This window comes from Xenia sp. Carnegie-2017, unplaced genomic scaffold (genome assembly GCF_021976095.1).
Source record: "Xenia sp. Carnegie-2017 unplaced genomic scaffold, XeniaSp_v1 HiC_scaffold_13, whole genome shotgun sequence".
Taxonomy (NCBI): domain Eukaryota; kingdom Metazoa; phylum Cnidaria; class Anthozoa; order Malacalcyonacea; family Xeniidae; genus Xenia; species Xenia sp. Carnegie-2017.
This window is the reverse complement of record NW_025813436.1, coordinates 9,309,347-9,328,404: the sequence shown is the minus strand read 5'-3', so window position 1 is coordinate 9,328,404 and position 19,058 is coordinate 9,309,347. Positions and strand designations below refer to the sequence as shown.

Genomic DNA, 19,058 nt, shown 5'->3' with positions numbered 1-19,058 from the left:
CAACAGTCGAAGTTCTTATCAACTTGTTTTAATATACATTAGTCTTTGCCTTGGCTAATTGTTCGCCAACATATTTCCCTGAAAGCTTTTAAATTGCCCTCAACATTCCAAGAAGTTTGCAGAGAAAACGAATGGCAGAATGTTACAAGCATGTCTAACTCTCTGTGCATTTACAAATTAATTTATGGTGCAAGTAATGTCGTAAAATTTCCCATACTCTGGAACACTCAAGAAAATAAAAAACGTCATTGCAGTCATTTTTTCTTTGTGCGCCTATAGCTATAAAAAAGAGAAAATGATTTTTTTTAAATTTAAAGTCTAGACGTGCAGAAGTTTGGTGCAACGAAAGTCATTAATGAATGTGTTCCTCTCTTAAAGATGTTTTGAAGAAACTTTTCTATTTCTTGCTGACATTTCCTTCTGTGACATCTTCATCTCTTTTTGGTATTGTCGTCGTCATCGACAATCTACGATCATATTCAACATGCCTTGGTTTGTTAAAAAAAGAAACACTTTTACTACGTGGGTAGTTCTTTATATTTTCACTTTCATCGATGTTTGTTGAAGAGTCATGAAATAAATCATCATCACAAGTATTTGCAGGAGAACACACAGAATCGTCGCTTTTTTCCTTGAATGAATCATCCCCATACAAGAATGGATTGCTGACAACACGTTTTCTCGCCCAAGCTTTGCGTGATAAATTTGTTGTATCGACAGGACGAGAAGGTCGAATATCTTTCAGTATTTTTTCAGATGTTAAATCGATCTTCGAGTCATTTCTCGACTTTGGTTGCTGAGTCTCATCCTGAACTTCCCTTCGTTTTTTGAACGACAACAAGCAAGCCTCTGGAAAAGCAAAAATAAAAGTTGTATAAATCAATTGACACAAAAATAATAGATCAAATATTCATTCAATTCATTTGTCTTTGAAGTTGAATAAAAAAATTCAGTTTTTATTTATTTACGTTTTAGATAAGCTTCCGCTCTACTTAGTTCAATTTCGACCCAACAAGGTGTATCTTCATCATTTGCACTATCTTTGACAAAGCATAGATGAACAATGCACAATGATAAACATTTTTCCTCGGTAACGTCGTTTATTCTCACTGGATGACAAACATGACTGACTTTCTCCACAAATTTTTTGAAATCAAATACCTTAGAGTAATAACAATAAAATTAACGAACATAGATAATTTAATTACTCTTAATTAGTATTTACAAATGAAACACAAATGTCCGATGAAACATACAAGACATCGTAGGTCAACAACATTAAGAATACGACAACGAAGTAATACGTTTTCTTACAATGGACTCTTTCTTCTTGGGTAATTCGCCAGAACTTTCACGTAGTTCTTCTCCACAAAAATGACCCTTAAGTATTGATTTTGAATTTTACTTAAATGCTTCGACATTCAAACAGTTATGTAATACAAAAGAAATTGTGTTAGATTACAGTATGTAAGTTTTCTATAATGACTAACCTTAACAAAGATTGCATTTTTACACAATCTTACAGCTAACAGACTATTGTCATCAGAAAGATAAAGTTCAACGCCCTGAAAGTACGAATATTACTAGAGATTCAAAAAAGCAAGAAAACTGTTTCCTACAAAGCAAGAGCATGTCTGCAAACCTTTCCAATACAAGATTTTACTTTTTGTATCTTTTCATCGTCGCTTGGAAATGAATTGAAACTAATTCTTAAGTTTAACAAAAAAAAATATGAAGAAACGTGTTAAATTACATGATAAACATGAGAAGTACTTCATGTAGGCTACCTATCAGAACTGAACATCTGATCACTGTTGTCAATAGTTATTTTGCTGACTGAAATTGGAAAGACTCCCTGTTGTTTACTTCGTTGAAAACAACGAATATTACACCAAATTGGAGTTTTCCATGTTTCCTCCGTAATCACCTAAAAATATAATTTTTACTTAACTCTTAGATATTTCTCACATAATTCAAGATTATCTAAGACAAATATTGAAACAAACCTCGCTTATTGAAAATTTTTTAGCTAAAGAAAGATAGTTCAGAAATTAAAGTGCTTTTAGTTTGGTTTCAAAATAGATACATAAAAAATACAAACCACAACGACCAGAGCTAGAAGATTTATTTCTATAGAAAAAGAGATAAAGAAAAAACACACAATTGAAATTTAATGCTGATGACATAAACGTATGTTATTATCTTACTCATGTAAAGGATTTCTATTTTCACCAGCCTACAAATGAAACATTGAACATAAGATAAAATATTGGTAAAAAGAATCCATAAAATATACTTATAGAAAATAACCAAGAGAAAGGTTAAAAATTCCAAAATTTTTAACGACGTTATACGTAATGGGATTTGAAGTGTCTGCATTTGCTAGTAAAGCCACATTTTTATTCTGACAGATTTTTTCGCTCTATATCATTTAATGGACCAACATTTATAATCCTGTAAAATCTTGTAACACAACGCTATAATGTGCGTCCCTGTTGAAGGGAAAAGATAACAAGTATTCACCATTGTTTTGTTTTCTTTTATTTCTCTTTGATCTTCAGATATTTGTAACGAAAGATGTTCGTGAAATTTGCAGATTTCTTTATAAATCTAAACATAATATACGCATTTATATACGTTAATAGTAAAAATTTCACCAGATTTTTCACGAATAATTTTATTGAATTTTCGACACGGTGCTTGGAGCCTTCTTCAGAACATTGGAAGTTATATACAGTTGTTTTTGCTTTGTAGACGTTTAGAGCGTCTAATTGGATTAATGGCGAGATTTAGATGATGGTGTGGAATGCGTTGTTATAGGTTCTGGTGTATTGTGAATAGGATTGGTGTTAATATTATTAGAGAGTAAAAAAAAACTTCCAATATTCTGAAGAAGGCTCGAAGAATCTGGGGAAGAAATCTATACAAATCTGGAGAAACTTCAATTATTAACGATATACATGCCTGGATTAATGATCTTACATACATATATAAGTCATGAAGTCTTTATGTATTTTTCTTAATATTTACCTGAGAAAGAAATAATGAACATTGTTCATCATATTTCTTTTTTATTTCCAACAAATGTTTGTATCTTTTTCTTCCCAAATATCCACGAAAAACTACATCATATTAAAATATTTATTCTCAATAAACAATCACGAATATACAGACAATAGCATAATCATAAGGAATAAAAACGTGCTAAAAAATAGAACAAATTATTCAGTTTGACATAATGGACATGAATAGAAATTCAACCTTTTTGAATACGAATTATTTGTTGTATTCGACTTTTAAGCATGTCTTCCAACTGATTAAAAAGGTTTTTTGACAGGAATACCTTGAAATAAAGTCAACTTATATTTATAAAATGCATAAGGTGAAAAAAAATTTCAAATTCATTCACCTTCGATATTCCAACATTATAATGGATCCCATTACGAAATTTACTGCGCAATAAATTATTTATGAGATCTGAAGATGCCGAAACAACTTGCAACGGTGAAAAAAAGAGAAGCTTGTACCTGCAGAAAGATGCAATGGCCATTTAAAATAATTCAATCTTTAGTAAGCAATATAATATTGGGACAAACCTGTCTAAAAACTCAGACATCGATAACGATATTTTAATAAAAAATGGTCGCGTTTTTACAATGCCCAAAAGATTACTCCATTGAACTTGGCGTAAAACCCTTTCTTCATCAAAATTTTCCTTTATCATTTTAAGATTACTTTTGATGCATCTATATCAACGATAAAATAGAAATGTAGAATCGGAAACGCAGAAAATAGCACAAGAATGAACAAACCTTATAAAGTAAGCTTTCGATGACAACAAACGATTTAATATCCCAGTTAAGCTTAACTAAACAATGAATAAAAAACATAAAACTTTAACGCACAGCGATAAAACGGCTTATTGTAGACATTATACAGTATTTACGTACCATAAAAGATGCTGGATTGGACTGTTTTAAACTTGCAAGATTCTGTTTGTCTTTTATGCATTCTGTTAAAAAGGTGCGTCTTCATAAAGAAAAAAGAACAATAAATTTGGTCAAACAAAGATTTTACAACTAAGTATTGATAATATGCAATTATGAATCACACAAATCCATCGCACTAAGATTGATAATTTGTATAAAACTTACGTTTTCAACAGATTTTTTTCAATGTTTGAAAATCCCCTTAAAGTGAAGTACAAAACAACAAAGTTATTTTACTCTTTACAATGTCGTTGTACTCAATGTGAAGAAGCTTTACCTTAATGTCTGACTCATGTATGTTTTTTCTAAATGTTGATTCTCTCTACACATACGATATAAACACAATTTGAAGCAGATAATATATATTAACAATATACATGTTTAGGGCAATTATCCTATCTTGTTGTAAGTTATTGAGTAGATTTATTTAAGAAGTGCACACAAATTAAATCATCGTATACAAATTACAATAATAAATAAATAATAACAATAAAATATATATTGTATATATTTAACTTTAAAAACCTTGCACTTCTTTCCATCATAATTATAGACAAAACAGGATTTCTAGAAGCTGGATGAAAAAGTGATTATTAGCTTAATTATATGTTTTATGTAAAGTATTCAATTTTCAAATATCCTCAATACCAACATATGCGACCAAGACCTTTCTATTCAAAATATTTTACCCCTTAAATTTAACAATAAATTCTCATTTGTCCAACTCCTAGAGCGCGAAGTGAAACCAATGACATCATAGAACACCTAGACACAATTGGAAAAAGAAAGAATTAGATTTATTTGCAACAATATTGAACAACGTCAAATTTTCACCTCTCCGATGAAATGTAGGATAGAAAATCTAGAGCTTTCTTTTTTAGGATTTTCAAAATATCGCGCTTCTTTTTTAAGGGAACCATTAAATTTCTTCAGCAAATTGTAATCGTTCCTGTCGACATTGCTGTGTAGCACATCAAATAAACCTTTGGGCTAAGATAGAGAGTATAGGTGTAGGAGGAACAAGAGAGAACATTTTTGGTTGTTTTTAAATTAGCTGTTGACTAAACTCGATAATTCACTTGTATGATCACTACACTAAACAAACGTTTAACGTATATAAATGTTTGTACAAAAATACAAAAAATACGTGAATGGTAGATGTTTAATACTTTGAACAACATAGTGACCGCTCCGGGATGGTCAAACTTTGAAGACGATTCATTCAGTAAAATATTTTCATTTTTTAGATTTTCCTAAATAGAATATTTCATTAATAAACAATTAATGAATGAAACAAATAATTTCATGCAACACAATACAAAAAAAAAATCGTACCTCGTAAGCAGTAAATACGATGGCATTATAACAGGTGTGCAATATTTCATTAACTGAATTTATACACAGTTGATCATATGAGCAGATACTGTAATTTTCCCATCCAAATACATCGAGTAGAACAAGAGAGAAGTAGGATTCAACCCTAAAAATAAAGTCGTGAGTGACAAGATAAAATAACTAAATGAAATAATTGTTATACCTTGTATCATAGTAAAATCTCGAATTAATTTTTGCAACCAATGACATGAGCAAAGACTCGTATATGAAAACAGCGAGTCTATCACATTCGTACATAGCTTGAGAACATAGAGCGGCCATTTTTATCTTTTGCCCTGTTCAAAAGAAATCAAGACGAAAATGAAACAGTGGATTAGAGCACGTCAAAAGACTTAAAACTGCATAAAGCATAAGATATGCAACAACAAAATTCATGAAGAAATTGCAAATCCTTAAAAAAATGTTGTAAATATCAAATCGTGAAAAGTGCAGGTAACCAACGCAATGGTTGATTATGAACGCATTGAGTAAAAAAATGAAAGATATTTAAACAAAATCTATTTACCTTTGACTGTTTTTGATTTAGTTGTAATGAGATCAGCTAAAGTTGCAGCAGAAATACCCAATAATGACGCAGCTAAATCATAAACATAAAATAATAAAATTTTAAACCATATCTTTCCAGCTGAATTCATCATGGACAGATGATAAAAAATGACAATTTCACCTGTTTCAAGTACGTTACCATTACGAAACGCCATCACATCCCGTTTAGATGATTCACAGAACTGTAGATCTCCAAGAAGAATGATAGCAATGACAATATGCATTATGTCAACTATCTCCTAGAGTTTAACCACATAAAATTTTAGTGCGTAAAAAACTTTGTAATGATTCATAACAAGTAAGTGAAGATGATCAATAGCTATTGTAATGTTAGATAAAAATATTTTACCTTTTCACTAAGTCCTATTTTTTGAAGACATTTTAGCGATGACAAAATTGCTGCTCCTCCTGTGTAGTTTTGAAAAGCAAATGACGATAAATACCTGTAAAAATGACAAAAAATTACTTAAATGAAAAGAAACATAAATAAAATCTATGATGTCCACATAAACCAGACATACAACAATGATGTAAGACAGTCATTTTAGTGCATTAAAATCATTTTATAAACCTTACCTGTGCGTGTTGCCATGCAATAAAAATTGCCGCAATTGATTCGGAGTGAGGGAGTTCAAAACGTGATAAAATATATGAAAGTTTCCTTCATTCTAGTAAAAGAAAACAATAACATAATTAAATTTATATGAAAAATAAAAATATTCAAAAGTTGTTATCGCAACATACTTGAATTTGACCAACGACTCGTAATTTGTCCAACAGACTAACTTGAACATTCACTGAAAACACAAAAATGAAAGTTAACTAGTATAAATAGAATTTAATTTTTTCTTTTCGTTAATAAGTTCTTGAGAAAAGACCAAGCTATCTCCATAACAACCCCTCACAATATTCCTCTCTGCCAATAATTGTACCTCCAAGTAGTCCGCGATCTTTTTTGTTCAACCAAAAATCATAAATTTTTATGCATCGTGTTGAACTGTTGCATATTAACGTTTTGGCATTGCAAAATAAATGAAGTACTTCTATAATCTACAAAGTAATCAGAGAAATAAACGAAATTAAATGAGGATAAATAAGTGTAATTTTTGAGAAGGTAGTACATACTCCAGAAATACTATCTTTAGTCAGTCGTTCACAGTGTTTTCGCTGTACAACATAATGAAAAATACTTTCTATATTCCAAGATTTTCCAGAGCCACTTTCACCAAGAGGAACAATAACTGCGTTCACGCCATTTCTTATAGCTCTCTCAGCAACGCTACAAGGATGGATGGGTAAAAATATTTCTTGACTTTGTCGGCTCCTAGCTAAATAGTCAAAGACCTAAAATAGAAATAGAATTATTTCAACGTTAATGTAATCACGCATGAAAAGAATGCAAATTATATATGATATACACACGACAAAAATAGTCCATGGATCAAATGCGTTCCTGTCTTTTTGTTAATCCTGTTTTATTTTGTTTTGCCGATAGCATAACTGACATAAGAATGCACAAATGAAACACACAAATTATATAAATTTAACTATTTGATACGCCATAGAAATTTTTACGTAGATTTTTAAAATAGGTACGTGTTGAAGTTAAACAAATAAATAAGATGTAACGAAAGTCATTTGTCGAAATAAATGTTTTACTTCATTTTGAAGAGTGACTAAGGACTTCCAAGGATTCACGGTCACTAACACATCACCAACTTCCGTCTGGAATAAAATAACGAGAAAGAAAAGATTTTATGTATAGTAAAAGCTGCACATATTCATTATGTACATATAAAAAGAAAAATTGCTAATAATTCAATCATTGACCTACACTTACGTAATACTTCTGTTCTATAAAACGTTTTTTCAAGAAGTGAACAATATCGCTGTCTGACTGCACGCCACACTCAATCAGATCATCCATGATTATATTGGAAAATATTTTCTTAATGCTGCGTATAAATATTAAGCTGGCATATTATGACATTATACAGGCCAATGAAGTTCAACTGTAACACATTATTCAAACTGATAAAAAACTGCAACTGTTATAATAATATTTGTACAAAGCTTATAGCATTTAACTTACGCGTTGTGCTTGACTGCTGACTGACTGTGGTGGGGACGCTTAACACCGGAAATTGATTAATTTCTTTGCTTTTAAATTAATTAAAATGCAACAAAGAGAAAACGAGACACTTGTTCTTATATCGTTTTTTCCCATTTTATAGCGTTACTAAACACAAAAATTTAAGTAAAAATAAACAGAAACTTTATAAACATGCGTTTTTTAAAAAATTGCTGTGAAAATAAAAAACCGGTGGAATATTGACAAACCGCCCTAGAAATTCTGACATTAAGGACATAATTATTTTTGACTTTACCAGGTTGAAGAGTTATTTTGGATGAGATGAGCAAAAAGTTAACAATCTCACATAATGTAATATACAAGTATATATTTGGGGCATAGTTTTTTGGACTTATTTGGAGTAGAAAGTAAAAAACACATCTACAGAGAGAAACAACATGTATTGTACATAATGCAAATTAGTCATCTATTTAGGCATCATTGAGCTATACGTACACACCAAATTTTAAATACAAAACCTTAAGATAAGCAATCACACATTGTTATTTTTCTATAAAATATCTAGTCTAATAATTTTTATATCTCTCTTATTCCAACTGAGACATTAATACAACAAATGCAAAAATTTCTCAGGTTTCCATAAAGTCTATTTAGTCAAATAACAAAACATCAGTAAAAACAGATTCAATAATTATACAAACTCCAACAAAATATATAAACCATTCTTTCTCATTGTCAAGTTGTCCAATTTTATGAAGCCAACACTAAAACAATGAAATTTAATACAAATGTCTTGATACTAATGTAGAAGATGTAATAAAACTGTGCCACAATCTTTTAACTATATTATATACAGTTATATAAAAAGATTAAAGTTAAAATTTTACAATATCGGTAATAAATGTTATAGATGAAACTTTGTCAACAACAATGTATAGGAAGTGAAATATTCTGTATATATATAATTTAACCACACCAATTTATAATACATCTAAAACACTTGGCATTTAAAAATCAACGTAATTTCAAAAATAAAGAAAGGATATGCAAAACTTGAATATGATTGTGTTTGCAATTTTTTCTACAAACTTTGCAATTGCATTAAATTTAGAAAACATCATTCAGCTATTTTGAACTAACATGAAAGCTACAAACTTACCAAAGCACATTCAACAAGCATTATACCTGGAGAACAGTAAAATCATAAAAAATAAGATAAATAAAAAAATTGATTTCTATATACTTTATAATTTACATGCATGTAAACTACGCATACTTACAAATGATGCTAAATCCTAACAAAACATAAGAAACATGTTTTGAAATTCCTCTAGAGAATGACAGGATTACTGTGATCTGTAAAATTCATAAATATGAGCAATATGCTTTCTAGAGTCGTTCATTTCTGTGGTGTAATATAAATCATGTATTTATAATTAAATAAACTTAAATAAATTGACGATGAAAATGAACTTACTAAAACAAGTAAACCAACAAGTCCAAAAAATATTGCTTTTTTCATTTTCTAAATAAATAAAAAAAAATGAAGGTGTAATTATCTTTTGGATTATGGTAAATACAGACGCGTTATTGAAGTACAGAGATTGCTAACAAATGAACTCAATTTTAGACTTTAGATTCGTTTCTCATACTTTCACATTGAAAAATCAATCGTTTATAAAAAAAAAATATGCACAGTGTGCAAACGAACTATAATTAAGAAGAATTTTAAAGTGTGTACCGTCCTTTTTGCATCGTAGTTTTCGGAATAGAGCGGCATTTGGTCATGAAAAGCATTTTCATTTTGAATACTTTCAGTTCCCTCGTCTGCCATTTTAGAATTGAGGTGTTGAATCTTTAGCATTCATCCCGGGGGGGAGGGACTATGACATCTTCTAATGAAATATCTAAATAAAAGATAAACTTTTGTTGACAGTTCAACCTTTCTAAAATGCATCATTAAAACAAAAAACAGTATGATCTTTATGATTGTCATTGGCAGTCATCAGCAATAATCATTTCTTCCAGGCAAACTGTTAGTTAAAAAAACAAATCTCTCCCCCCTGCATTCAGAGAATTTTCGTTGTTAATGGTAATAGCCGATCCTCGTGACATTTGCCATACACAAAATGGAGGAAAATTCTGAGCCTTTTTATGGAGAAGATGGGAGTCCTTTAAAGGTATTGAACTTAAAAAGTTGCTTTTGGTGAGATTGTTCCCACGAAAGTTGGTGCCTATATGTACGCATATCTTACTTAATCTTACCTAGAAAATGTTTCTAAGGATTTGGTTTGGAGTAACTTTTCTTGCTGTGGTGGTAAGATTGACTTATTGAAATTTAGTTGTACACTGTCCACATAAAATGATTTTTCTTTTTTATATATGTTTGTGCTAGGTTGCCTTTATTCTGGGTTTAGTAAAGGCAAAAGATGACGCTGTCATGTATCTCGTGGTTGTAAATTTACTAGGTGAAATAATAAAAACATCAATCTCTTTAAATATTGTTAAGTAACAGTATTTATTCTTTATATTGCAGTTAGTGGAGTAATTGGTGCCATTATTGTGAGTGAATTTTTTTCATCCATTGAATGTTTTGTGTTCATTTTTACTTCATCAGAAATAAATTTTATTTTTCAGGCATGGTGGTTTCATAAGGGAAGCATTGTAAGTATCACAATGATTTTTAATCACAACTTTTTTGTCAAATTTATCAAAAAAATCATGATCTTTTAGAAATCCAAAAGTTTGATGTTTGTACTGTTTGTGGGAGTATGTATTGTATTTCAAGCAATTGTGTCAGACATCTATCTTTACCATAATCCGAATTCCTCAAATGATGGTCATTCAAATCCTGCTAAATCCAATTCAACAATAACTATTAGTAGCCACATGATTTCTTCCAGCTCAGTAAATATATCATTACATGAAATATAAATTAATCGATAACAATAAACAATACTAAATGTTATTGATAATAAGAAAAGCCTGTCAACATATGGTTTACATTATTGACAATACATTATATATGAAGAAATTAATTTAATGATTGTAAAGAAACCAATAAAAATTGTTGTGCAATTTACTGTTTTAGTTATTCCACTGTTTCTTGTCTTAGACATTTTCACAAACTACAACCTGAATGTAAGTCTACCACCAACAAACCATTTCCTAAATGAAACATAAACTACAACTAAACTTACAATAGAAAAATTGTGTTTGTTTTGACAATTTGAGCATCTTTAAATTTTGGTCTGCTGTCAAGGGTTTGTGAATTATTCATAGTATGCCATATTAAGTGGAAAATTAGTAACAAACAACTTGGGTGCATTTATTAAGTTTTCATGTTTTTCAACAAATTACTCCAGTCAAAAATCCTCTCACAACAAAGGTACTTCATGTAGCAGGACCATCAATGACATCACGGTCAGCCTCACAACCCCGACACAATCTGTCAGGATGTCCTCTGACTGCCTGTCCTCGGGCATGGAGAGGCTGAAATATTGTTATGAAGATAGTTGTAAGTATAAAAAGCAACATGCGAATGTCTAAATATCACATTAAATATTCACCTGTTGTTGTTGAAATGCAAGTTCTTGAACTTCTTGTGGTGAATAACGATGTGGTATGTTACCTTGATGTAACCAAGCCTGAATTTTATGAAATGAAATTATAGTTACTTTCCAAAAACTGAATGCTTTCTTTTATTTTTAAGAATTAACTGTTATAATCATAATATTATGAAGGTGAGAAGATTACTTGGTGTCTATTTGGATTATGCATAGGGATGTATTCTGTAGGAGGAACCATATACCAAGGTTCTTCAGGTTGCTAATAATGAAGACAAATCTGAATAATTGTTGTACCTATGAAGCTTCAAATTGACTTCTTAGTTTGTGTAAATTACCTGCGATGCTCGTCCATGCTCTTTAAGTAATTTTTGCAATCTTTCTTTTTCTCTTCGCTCCTTTTCAAAATCATTGTGATAAAGATGGAGCTACAGTAATAAAACAAATTCTAATTACCCGTGAAGATAAGTGATTTCTTCACCATTTAATATTCCAGCAATGTTTACTATTAAATCTTATAAAAACAAATCACCAGTGTTCAATGGTTACTATGAGCATGACACTGCGCGCATGTGCAGTACGACTTGAGTTTTACGACGAGCACACGTGACATGCTATGTCTACGAATGGTCGTAAAAGACATGTTGGTTTGTTGGGCAACTTTTTTATTTGCGATCATTGCTTGCAATACGTTTCAAAAGTTCTGATTTAGTTTTTAATGTGTTTATTTTGTTTTTTACATAAAAAATATTTAAAGCAATAAAAAGTACCTGATCTTGGAGTAAATTATTCTCCCTCGTCAAGTCGATAATTTGATTTCTCTGGTTTTCTCTGTCTGCTTGAATGCGCTCACGATCGGCACGTTCTGACGCAAAGTCGTCAGCATAGACAGAGATCTGTTGCTTTAACATTTCAATCTGTTCAGTCACATTGAGCGAAGGGAGACTGGAATTCTAAAATATGCATTATGTCATTTAATTGGTGGAAGAAACATCAATAATTTTGAATTAAAGTTAAACTTTTTAGCTTGCATATGGAAGTGTTTGTCCAACTTATAATACATGCTAACATTCTTGCAATAAAACAAACTAAAGTTAAAAACAAATGGTCTGAGAAACTAATCATCTTCCTTCATAATGTCAATAACTATTTCAAATAAACGATAATAATTCTTAAGGTAGACATGTATCGGTAAACAGTTGTCATCCTCAGTTTGAAGTGAGTTAATAACATGTGAAGTGAATAAAGACAATGAAATACTTGGTTACATGTTTCATGTTTAACAGAAATATTCTACTGCAATTGTCATTTCAAGGAATTACGAAAAAAACAACAATGGTCTTATTTAGAAATTTGAAAGTAATCAACCTAACTTGAGCAGAATCACTGACAAGAAACAACGTAAGGATTTAAAATATAATTCATATGAGACAATGATTTTACGAAAAGAAAAGAAAAATACATTTTCTGTAGGATAGACGTTCACCAATCGTTCAACTTCTTGTTTCAAAATCGCATTTCTTTGTTTTTCTCTTTCCAACTGAGTCTGTAGTTCATTCACTTTTTCATCGCCAACCTGTGAAGAATGATGATTTCTTTATTAATGACTGCTAGCACAAGAAAAAACCTTTAGATCCCTACCAATTTTGTCTGCATCAACGCTTCTTTTGCACTTCGTTCTTCCTGCAGAAGTTTTTTTGCAGAAAAACAAACACTATCCCGTTTTTTACATTCCTCCTTGAGTTGAGAAATCTCAATCATTAAGGATTCATTATTTGTACTCAAGTCTACTATCGTTTTCTTCAGGTCTTCGTCAACAGTAAAATTCGGAGATTTCCGCTGCAAAGGCATAGCCTCCTCCACTCCTCCATATCTCATACGAAACTCAGCTTCAATACGTTTTTTTTCGTGGTTTAAAAGTCTGTGTTGTTTGTCCCATTCTTTGTTGACTTTTAACAACTGCAAAATAAATGTTCATTCAATTGTATGCTCTATGGTTAAACTCCCAAGTAAAATGTAACAAGTACATATAGATACATCGTGTTGTAGATATTAAAGTAACAAGTACATATAGATACATCGTGTGGTAGATATTAAAGTAACAAGTACATATAGATACATCGTGTAGTAGATATTAAAGTAACAAGTACATATAGATACATCGTGTGGTAGATATTAAAGGTTTTTATGAGAATGAATGATTTTGAAATCAAATTTTTCTGACAATAAAGGTGTCATCAACTTGATTTTAACAAAAATGTCAATCATCATGACAAAGATCTCTTTATTCACATCTTCTCTACATTATTCATCTTTTCCAAAAGTATTAACATTTCAAAATGAACGCAAATAACATCTACAGAACTGTCCAACATTATACTTTAGTTATGTTACGATATGTAGAGAAACTTCATCGAATATTTTCGATTTTCTATGTTTTCCAGTTTGATATGCTATGTATATAAATATATTATCCCTTTACTGTAAATGTTGCCAAAAAAACGTCGACCTAGATTATTTAATTTTTTATACATTAATAAAACATACCTCTTGTTTGTCTTTATTAAGCAAATTATTTTCATTTACCAAATGTTGTAACTTTACCTCATACTAAAACAACGACACGTTCATGATCATTAATACTTAAAGTAGACATTTTATAATCATCAATTTAAGTTTACGATCCTCACTTCGTTTAACTGTTTCATCAACGATGTAATTTGTTTCTGCTGAAGATCAACTTTTGCAGTTGGATTTAACATAACATCATTAACATCATCATAATCTTCTTCCTTTTTAAGACAACAAATCAAAATTAGCTCTGCTGAAGACTAATTATCAGAGAATTTTATTCATTTGATTTTAAATTCTCTGTCAGCTTTTTTCTCCTATCTTCCTTTCAATGAAACAAGACCCTAAAGTTTCCCTCGAACTTTTAAAGTCAGTTCGATATTCTTGTTCAATATTGTCAACTATCATGAAATATATGAGTAGCATAGTATTGCTCAATTCTGTTATGTACAACATTTCATCAAACTGGTCGTTTTAACAACGTAATATTACATATTATTTATGGCATTGTGCTAAAGTAAAGATTAACTTTCCAATAGATTAAATAATTTTTTACAAATATTTACTTGAACATATCCATAAAGAACATGCATGATTATATTGCCTAACACTTACTTTTTTTCAACCCACTACTTCATGTAAAGATGGGTCAAAAGAGTTAGTTTTTCGAAAATTTTAGTTTTTGCCATTTCTTCTTCAACTGCACGAAGTTTTTTGTCAATTTTTGTGAGATGATTATCCTTGTTAAAAAGAAAATTATATCAGAACAATTATGCTTGTCTTTCCTAGGTATAAACACAAATATTCACACACATGTGGCCATATAAAGAAGTAGAGACAAAAAAAATGATAGATATTAAAGAATAATAAATATCTCAATTTACATTCTTACCAAAAAAGCTTCACGAGTTACTTTTTTACTATCCTCTTTTATCCCAAGAGTTTCAAAGTCCCATGATAAAGATATAGGTTCTTCATCTGCAACCAATGCAAGTATTTCACTGTCCACAATTTCAACATCGTGGATTTTGACTTTCTTTGTTCACCTAAAAACATTTAAAACCATCAGTATAGGCAAGTATTTTATCACCAAAACAAGTTAATTGTTCCATTCAATAACCTTGATCATCTTTTCATAAAATGTCATGTCAAAGTTTCTTTCTAAATGATCTATGATCCATGTAAACAAACACGTGACTTCCTATCATTGAAACATGTCACATGTTCAATTGTATCGAAGGTGTTGTTGACAAAATTGTTGTATCATTAATTTGAGTGAGAAATTTATAACTAAAGTTATTGTCTTGAATTGACTACAAAGTTTTCAAAAGAAAGAAAAGATCCACTTTTTTTGTTCCACAAGAAATTCATTAAAAAAGTACTTTCAACCGGTCATGCTTCAGAGTGATTTTTTTGATGTGTGCATTTGAAATAAAAATTGTATCTGCCAAAATGTCTTGTATCTGAGAGACTAAATGTAGCGTTAATGAATAATCAAAAATTATATATTATACATAAATTAAAAAATTAACAAAGTTTTTGTCTACGAAGATTAATATATTCTCTACAAAATGGTATTGTTGATTCATTGATATTATTAAATCTCTCTATTAAACAGTAAGTAGTAATAAATGTTTTTATAACAAAAAATCAAGCTTCATGCTGGAACTTCAAAGAATGGCAATGAAATATTCAGCTATAGTCAATCATATGCCACCTTATAAAGCAACTAACAAAAACTTAAAATGTCAGCATTTGTGTGTCAAGGAAAATAGTCAACATACCAAGAGTAGAAAGTTTATGTTTAGTTTTTAAAAGGTTTTCTCTTTCCTTAAGTAGATTATATTGAGCTTGAGTTAAATTGTTTTCATCCATGATTTCTCAATAACAATGTTTCACAGCAGCAAATTTTCTAATTTTTCAATCATTAAATGTAGATACAGTTCTGAAAGAAACATAAGATAAAGATTTAACATAATTACATGTAACACAATGCAATTATGCAAAAAAAACATCAATTGTATTTAGAAATAATATGTTTATTTCAGTAGTTTTGTACAAGTAAAAAAATTTTTGTTCTCTAAATTATGTATTCATCTTATCATACGACAATACTTTACTACAATATGTGTGTTTTTGCCATTTTGAAGTGGATATTTTAAAATATTACATTCATACAACAAATTATAATCATATTTCATTTGAAAACTTTTTACATAACAATTTTTCTTTGCATCATTACTTTCTTCAAAATATTAGTCATACGTACCCTTTGTTCATAAGTAGGCATATATATTAGAATAATTACCACAAGGCTTATAGTAGTAGCATAGTACTAGCAGTTACAGTACTAGAAACATTGAAAATCTTGTTGATAAAGCTGTTGGCTACTAAGTATGATCTAAAGAGCTAAACCATAAGGAGTCATTTATTGAGTTTTGCCATCCACAGAAAAAATTAAGACATGTAAAAAATGACAATTTCAATGAATGAATTCCAAAAGTGTAATCATCATAAAAAAAAAATCAATTTTTCAAATTTTCAGATTCTTTACAACTTGCCAAAGGCCTTGCAGCAATTATGACAAAATTTTACCACAAAAGTAGTCAAGAATTGCAGCATTGAGAGAAATGATAATGACATATGAAACAATTGATTACGAGATATCAATTTAATCATTTTAAATAGTTGACTACACAAGTAAAATGTATACCAAATTAATTAAGAATAAGATCAAACAATGTACGTATCATACCAGGAAGTATTTTGGTAGTTAGTTGTCAGTTAAATTTTCAGGAAAACTAACAGCACAGTTGGTCTTAATAATGCAACTTTGACGAAAGTAATTTTATGTAGAAATTTAAAATGAAACCTTATTTAAATTTTTATGTAAGAACATTGTATTTAATAAGTGATGAAAATAATTTATATATATTTTATTTTCATACAGTATTTAATTCTAAAAAATAATAATAATTCACTTAAATTAAAATTTCAGCCCTTTACCCTTTCAATGGAAATACTTCAATGTATAAAACTAAAGAAAAATATATTTCTAATTACTAAGCTTTCAATTTCAAATCACATCATCAGCTATCAAAAATAAATAAAACAACGAGCATGCTAGAAGCACGATAAATTTTAATACATGTAGATAACGCCCCACATTATGCGAGCATGCTAGAAGCACGATAAATCATAATAATGTAGATAACGCTGAAGCGGCAATGAAAGACAATATTGTCATTAAAATGACGCACGTTCCAACGGGATTTTCCCAAGTAGTTATTTACATTATTGCTTTATTGTAAAATTTTCCTGATAAATATTCGTTCTAGAATAGCATTTTAAAGCTTCAACAAAGACATATAGTCAAATGAAGAACTTTCAAAGACAGATAACGTATAAAATAAGATAATTTTAAATAAAAAATGCCGGACTAATTAAATGTTATTTTATAACATACCTCCAACATGAATATTCTAGTACAATAGAGAATAAGTTCAACTATTTATCCAGGAATGTCTTCATACCCAGCATAAAGAAGCCGAATGTAGTAAAATTCAAGTGGTAAACACAAGAAATTCCAGCTTTTTCTTAGAGTTTAGTTCATCATATACATCATTGTCTTACGGCTGTCGTTAGTGAATTTGGTTCCAGTCTACCACTTGTTTCCGCGCGGTTAAGAAATTGTTTGAACTTTAGAACTTCTCAATTACATAATGGTGAATTTATGTAAAATAGTTTTATAATCATTATTTTAATTTCATTTAAATAATCTGACCATACAAAAGCATTGTGGCAATGTTAGATATAAATTTTTGTTCATCATAATAATGAAAGCGAGAGTGAATGGTTTATTTGTCATTGTGCAATTTAAAATCCTTCATCGTCAAGTGCGACAGTATCAATTTATTTTAGAGAATAAATCGAAGAGAAAAGTTAGTTCTCGTGCTTTTCAAACGATAAAATAACGCAAGAAGACATTGCAAATATTAAAGTTATCAAAAGTTTCCATTTCCGTTTGCAGTTATAAACAATCGACAAAATTTTCTCTAGTTTATAATAGATTTATCAATCATAGCCGAGAAAGTGAACCTTTGAACTTATATTTCTGCTAGAATATCTATTTTTCAACACACTCCAATCAGCTTTGGTTAATTGATTCAACGAGTGTAAATGTTGTTATTCACCTATTTTGTAAGCTTTTTTAACTTTAAATTTTGTAAATATTTGTAAAAATTTTGTAAAAATTTTTCAAAATACAACTCACCATAAATTCGTCAAGTCAAGATTCAACAAAACTAATAACACCAAAGATTTTAGAGACCATTCACTTACAAATCATTTTCATGATAACTTAATTATGAAATAGACATTACCAAAGACAAAAAAATTCACGAATTTTTCCTGTTATGGGAATTTAACCAATTTCCTTTTTAGCTCAATATATGATAAACCACTCTAAATAGACGATCCTTTATATGGAAAGACAAATTGTTTTGGAGTAATTAATATAAGATGTTGTTTATGAAATACAAACTTGTGATGAGTTTATTGGTGATTAGCACATACACTTTGAAATTTCATATAAGTACATTTTTGAAACCAGTTTCCAAGTGTAGAAAAACAAAACGATTGCTACAATTAAAGAAGTCAAAACTTTGTAACTTCATATTTTTTACTATTTTGATTTGTGAAGACAAAATTTAACCGTCGGCAATTTATTCCCTGCCGGGAATGCCCCCAGCATCGCAGTGATATTTAATGTTACATGATGTAAGTGATATTTAATGTTACATGATGTAAGTCATATTTAATTTCATTGTTTGTTACATCATGGTTAATAATAAATGTTGAAAATGCTTGTATATATATTCACTTTGGGAAGTTTCATCA

General features: G+C 29.7%; 3 protein-coding genes across 8 annotated transcripts; 1 reads left to right on the top strand and 2 right to left on the bottom strand.

The window, feature by feature from the left end:
* Positions 1–12: 12 nt before the first annotated feature.
* On the bottom strand, positions 13–8,071 carry LOC124450752 (unconventional myosin-IXa-like). 2 transcript variants are annotated; one of them, XM_047001396.1, is made up of 34 exons: positions 8,023–8,071; positions 7,771–7,885; positions 7,590–7,655; positions 7,056–7,274; positions 6,863–6,980; positions 6,675–6,727; positions 6,507–6,598; positions 6,280–6,373; positions 6,052–6,169; positions 5,890–5,961; positions 5,527–5,659; positions 5,325–5,469; positions 5,159–5,242; positions 4,824–4,979; positions 4,679–4,754; positions 4,506–4,563; positions 4,267–4,311; positions 4,155–4,190; positions 3,951–4,029; positions 3,813–3,868; positions 3,597–3,746; positions 3,410–3,527; positions 3,262–3,343; positions 3,031–3,122; positions 2,524–2,610; positions 2,208–2,236; positions 2,102–2,130; positions 2,007–2,029; positions 1,788–1,927; positions 1,643–1,709; positions 1,491–1,565; positions 1,315–1,380; positions 969–1,161; positions 13–849 (listed from the first exon to the last, which is right to left on the bottom strand). In XM_047001396.1, the coding sequence occupies exons 2-34, from the start codon at positions 7,855–7,857 to the stop codon at positions 398–400; spliced, it is 3,390 nt and encodes a 1,129-aa protein (XP_046857352.1). In that variant the 5' UTR covers positions 7,858–7,885; positions 8,023–8,071; the 3' UTR covers positions 13–397. The 2 variants fall into 2 exon arrangements, with proteins under 2 accessions (XP_046857352.1, XP_046857357.1); XM_047001401.1 differs by having other exon boundaries at positions 4,515–4,563; positions 8,023–8,070.
* Positions 8,072–8,443: 372 nt separating this feature from the next.
* LOC124450828 (TNFAIP3-interacting protein 3-like) lies at positions 8,444–17,862 on the bottom strand. Of its 4 annotated transcripts, XR_006950226.1 has the most exons (17): positions 17,626–17,862; positions 15,944–16,104; positions 15,052–15,205; positions 14,771–14,899; positions 14,279–14,380; positions 14,136–14,198; positions 13,230–13,547; positions 13,051–13,164; positions 12,359–12,541; positions 11,927–12,016; positions 11,779–11,850; positions 11,592–11,669; positions 9,764–9,929; positions 9,500–9,547; positions 9,303–9,378; positions 9,182–9,207; positions 8,444–8,786 (listed from the first exon to the last, which is right to left on the bottom strand). XR_006950226.1 is itself a non-coding variant. In XM_047001493.1 (13 exons), exons 5-13 carry the CDS (start codon positions 14,348–14,350, stop codon positions 11,416–11,418), a joined length of 1,089 nt encoding a protein of 362 aa, XP_046857449.1. In that variant the 5' UTR covers positions 14,351–14,380; positions 14,771–14,899; positions 15,052–15,205; positions 15,944–16,104; positions 17,626–17,862; the 3' UTR covers positions 10,901–11,415. The 4 variants fall into 4 exon arrangements, 3 of the variants coding, with proteins under 3 accessions (XP_046857449.1, XP_046857460.1, XP_046857454.1); XM_047001493.1 differs by lacking the exons at positions 8,444–8,786; positions 9,182–9,207; positions 9,303–9,378; positions 9,500–9,547; positions 9,764–9,929 and adding an exon at positions 10,901–11,514; XM_047001504.1 differs by lacking the exons at positions 8,444–8,786; positions 9,182–9,207; positions 9,303–9,378; ... (1 more) ...; positions 9,764–9,929; positions 11,779–11,850 and adding an exon at positions 10,901–11,514.
* On the top strand, positions 10,108–11,104 carry LOC124450868. Of its 2 annotated transcripts, XM_047001548.1 has the most exons (6): positions 10,110–10,202; positions 10,292–10,339; positions 10,418–10,490; positions 10,559–10,584; positions 10,660–10,686; positions 10,756–11,104. In XM_047001548.1, the coding sequence occupies exons 1-6, from the start codon at positions 10,152–10,154 to the stop codon at positions 10,954–10,956; spliced, it is 426 nt and encodes a 141-aa protein (XP_046857504.1). In that variant the 5' UTR covers positions 10,110–10,151; the 3' UTR covers positions 10,957–11,104. The 2 variants fall into 2 exon arrangements, with proteins under 2 accessions (XP_046857498.1, XP_046857504.1); XM_047001542.1 differs by having other exon boundaries at positions 10,108–10,202; positions 10,559–10,686.
* Positions 17,863–19,058: the final 1,196 nt, after the last annotated feature.

Bases quoted from the DNA above. Each gene is read 5' to 3' on its own strand.
- LOC124450828 (XM_047001493.1), bottom strand. From the start codon at position 14,350: ATGTTAAATCCAACTGCAAAAGTTGATCTTCAGCAGAAACAAATTACA. The intron at 12,017-12,358 runs GTACTTTTTATT...TTATTACTGTAG, and splicing joins ATAATTTACTCCAAGATCAG to CTCCATCTTTATCACAATGA. The intron at 11,851-11,926 runs GTAATTTACACA...CTTCATTATTAG, and splicing joins AGCATGGACGAGCATCGCAG to CAACCTGAAGAACCTTGGTA.
- LOC124450868 (XM_047001542.1), top strand. From the start codon at position 10,152: ATGGAGGAAAATTCTGAGCCTTTTTATGGAGAAGATGGGAGTCCTTTA. The intron at 10,203-10,291 runs GTATTGAACTTA...AATCTTACCTAG, and splicing joins AAGATGGGAGTCCTTTAAAG to AAAATGTTTCTAAGGATTTG. The intron at 10,687-10,755 runs GTAAGTATCACA...ATGATCTTTTAG, and splicing joins GGTTTCATAAGGGAAGCATT to AAATCCAAAAGTTTGATGTT.
- LOC124450752 (XM_047001396.1), bottom strand. From the start codon at position 7,857: ATGGATGATCTGATTGAGTGTGGCGTGCAGTCAGACAGCGATATTGTT. The intron at 5,470-5,526 runs GTATAACAATTA...CTTTATTTTTAG, and splicing joins AGATTTTACTATGATACAAG to GGTTGAATCCTACTTCTCTC. The intron at 3,747-3,812 runs GTTTGTTCATTC...TCGTTGATATAG, and splicing joins TCGAAAGCTTACTTTATAAG to ATGCATCAAAAGTAATCTTA.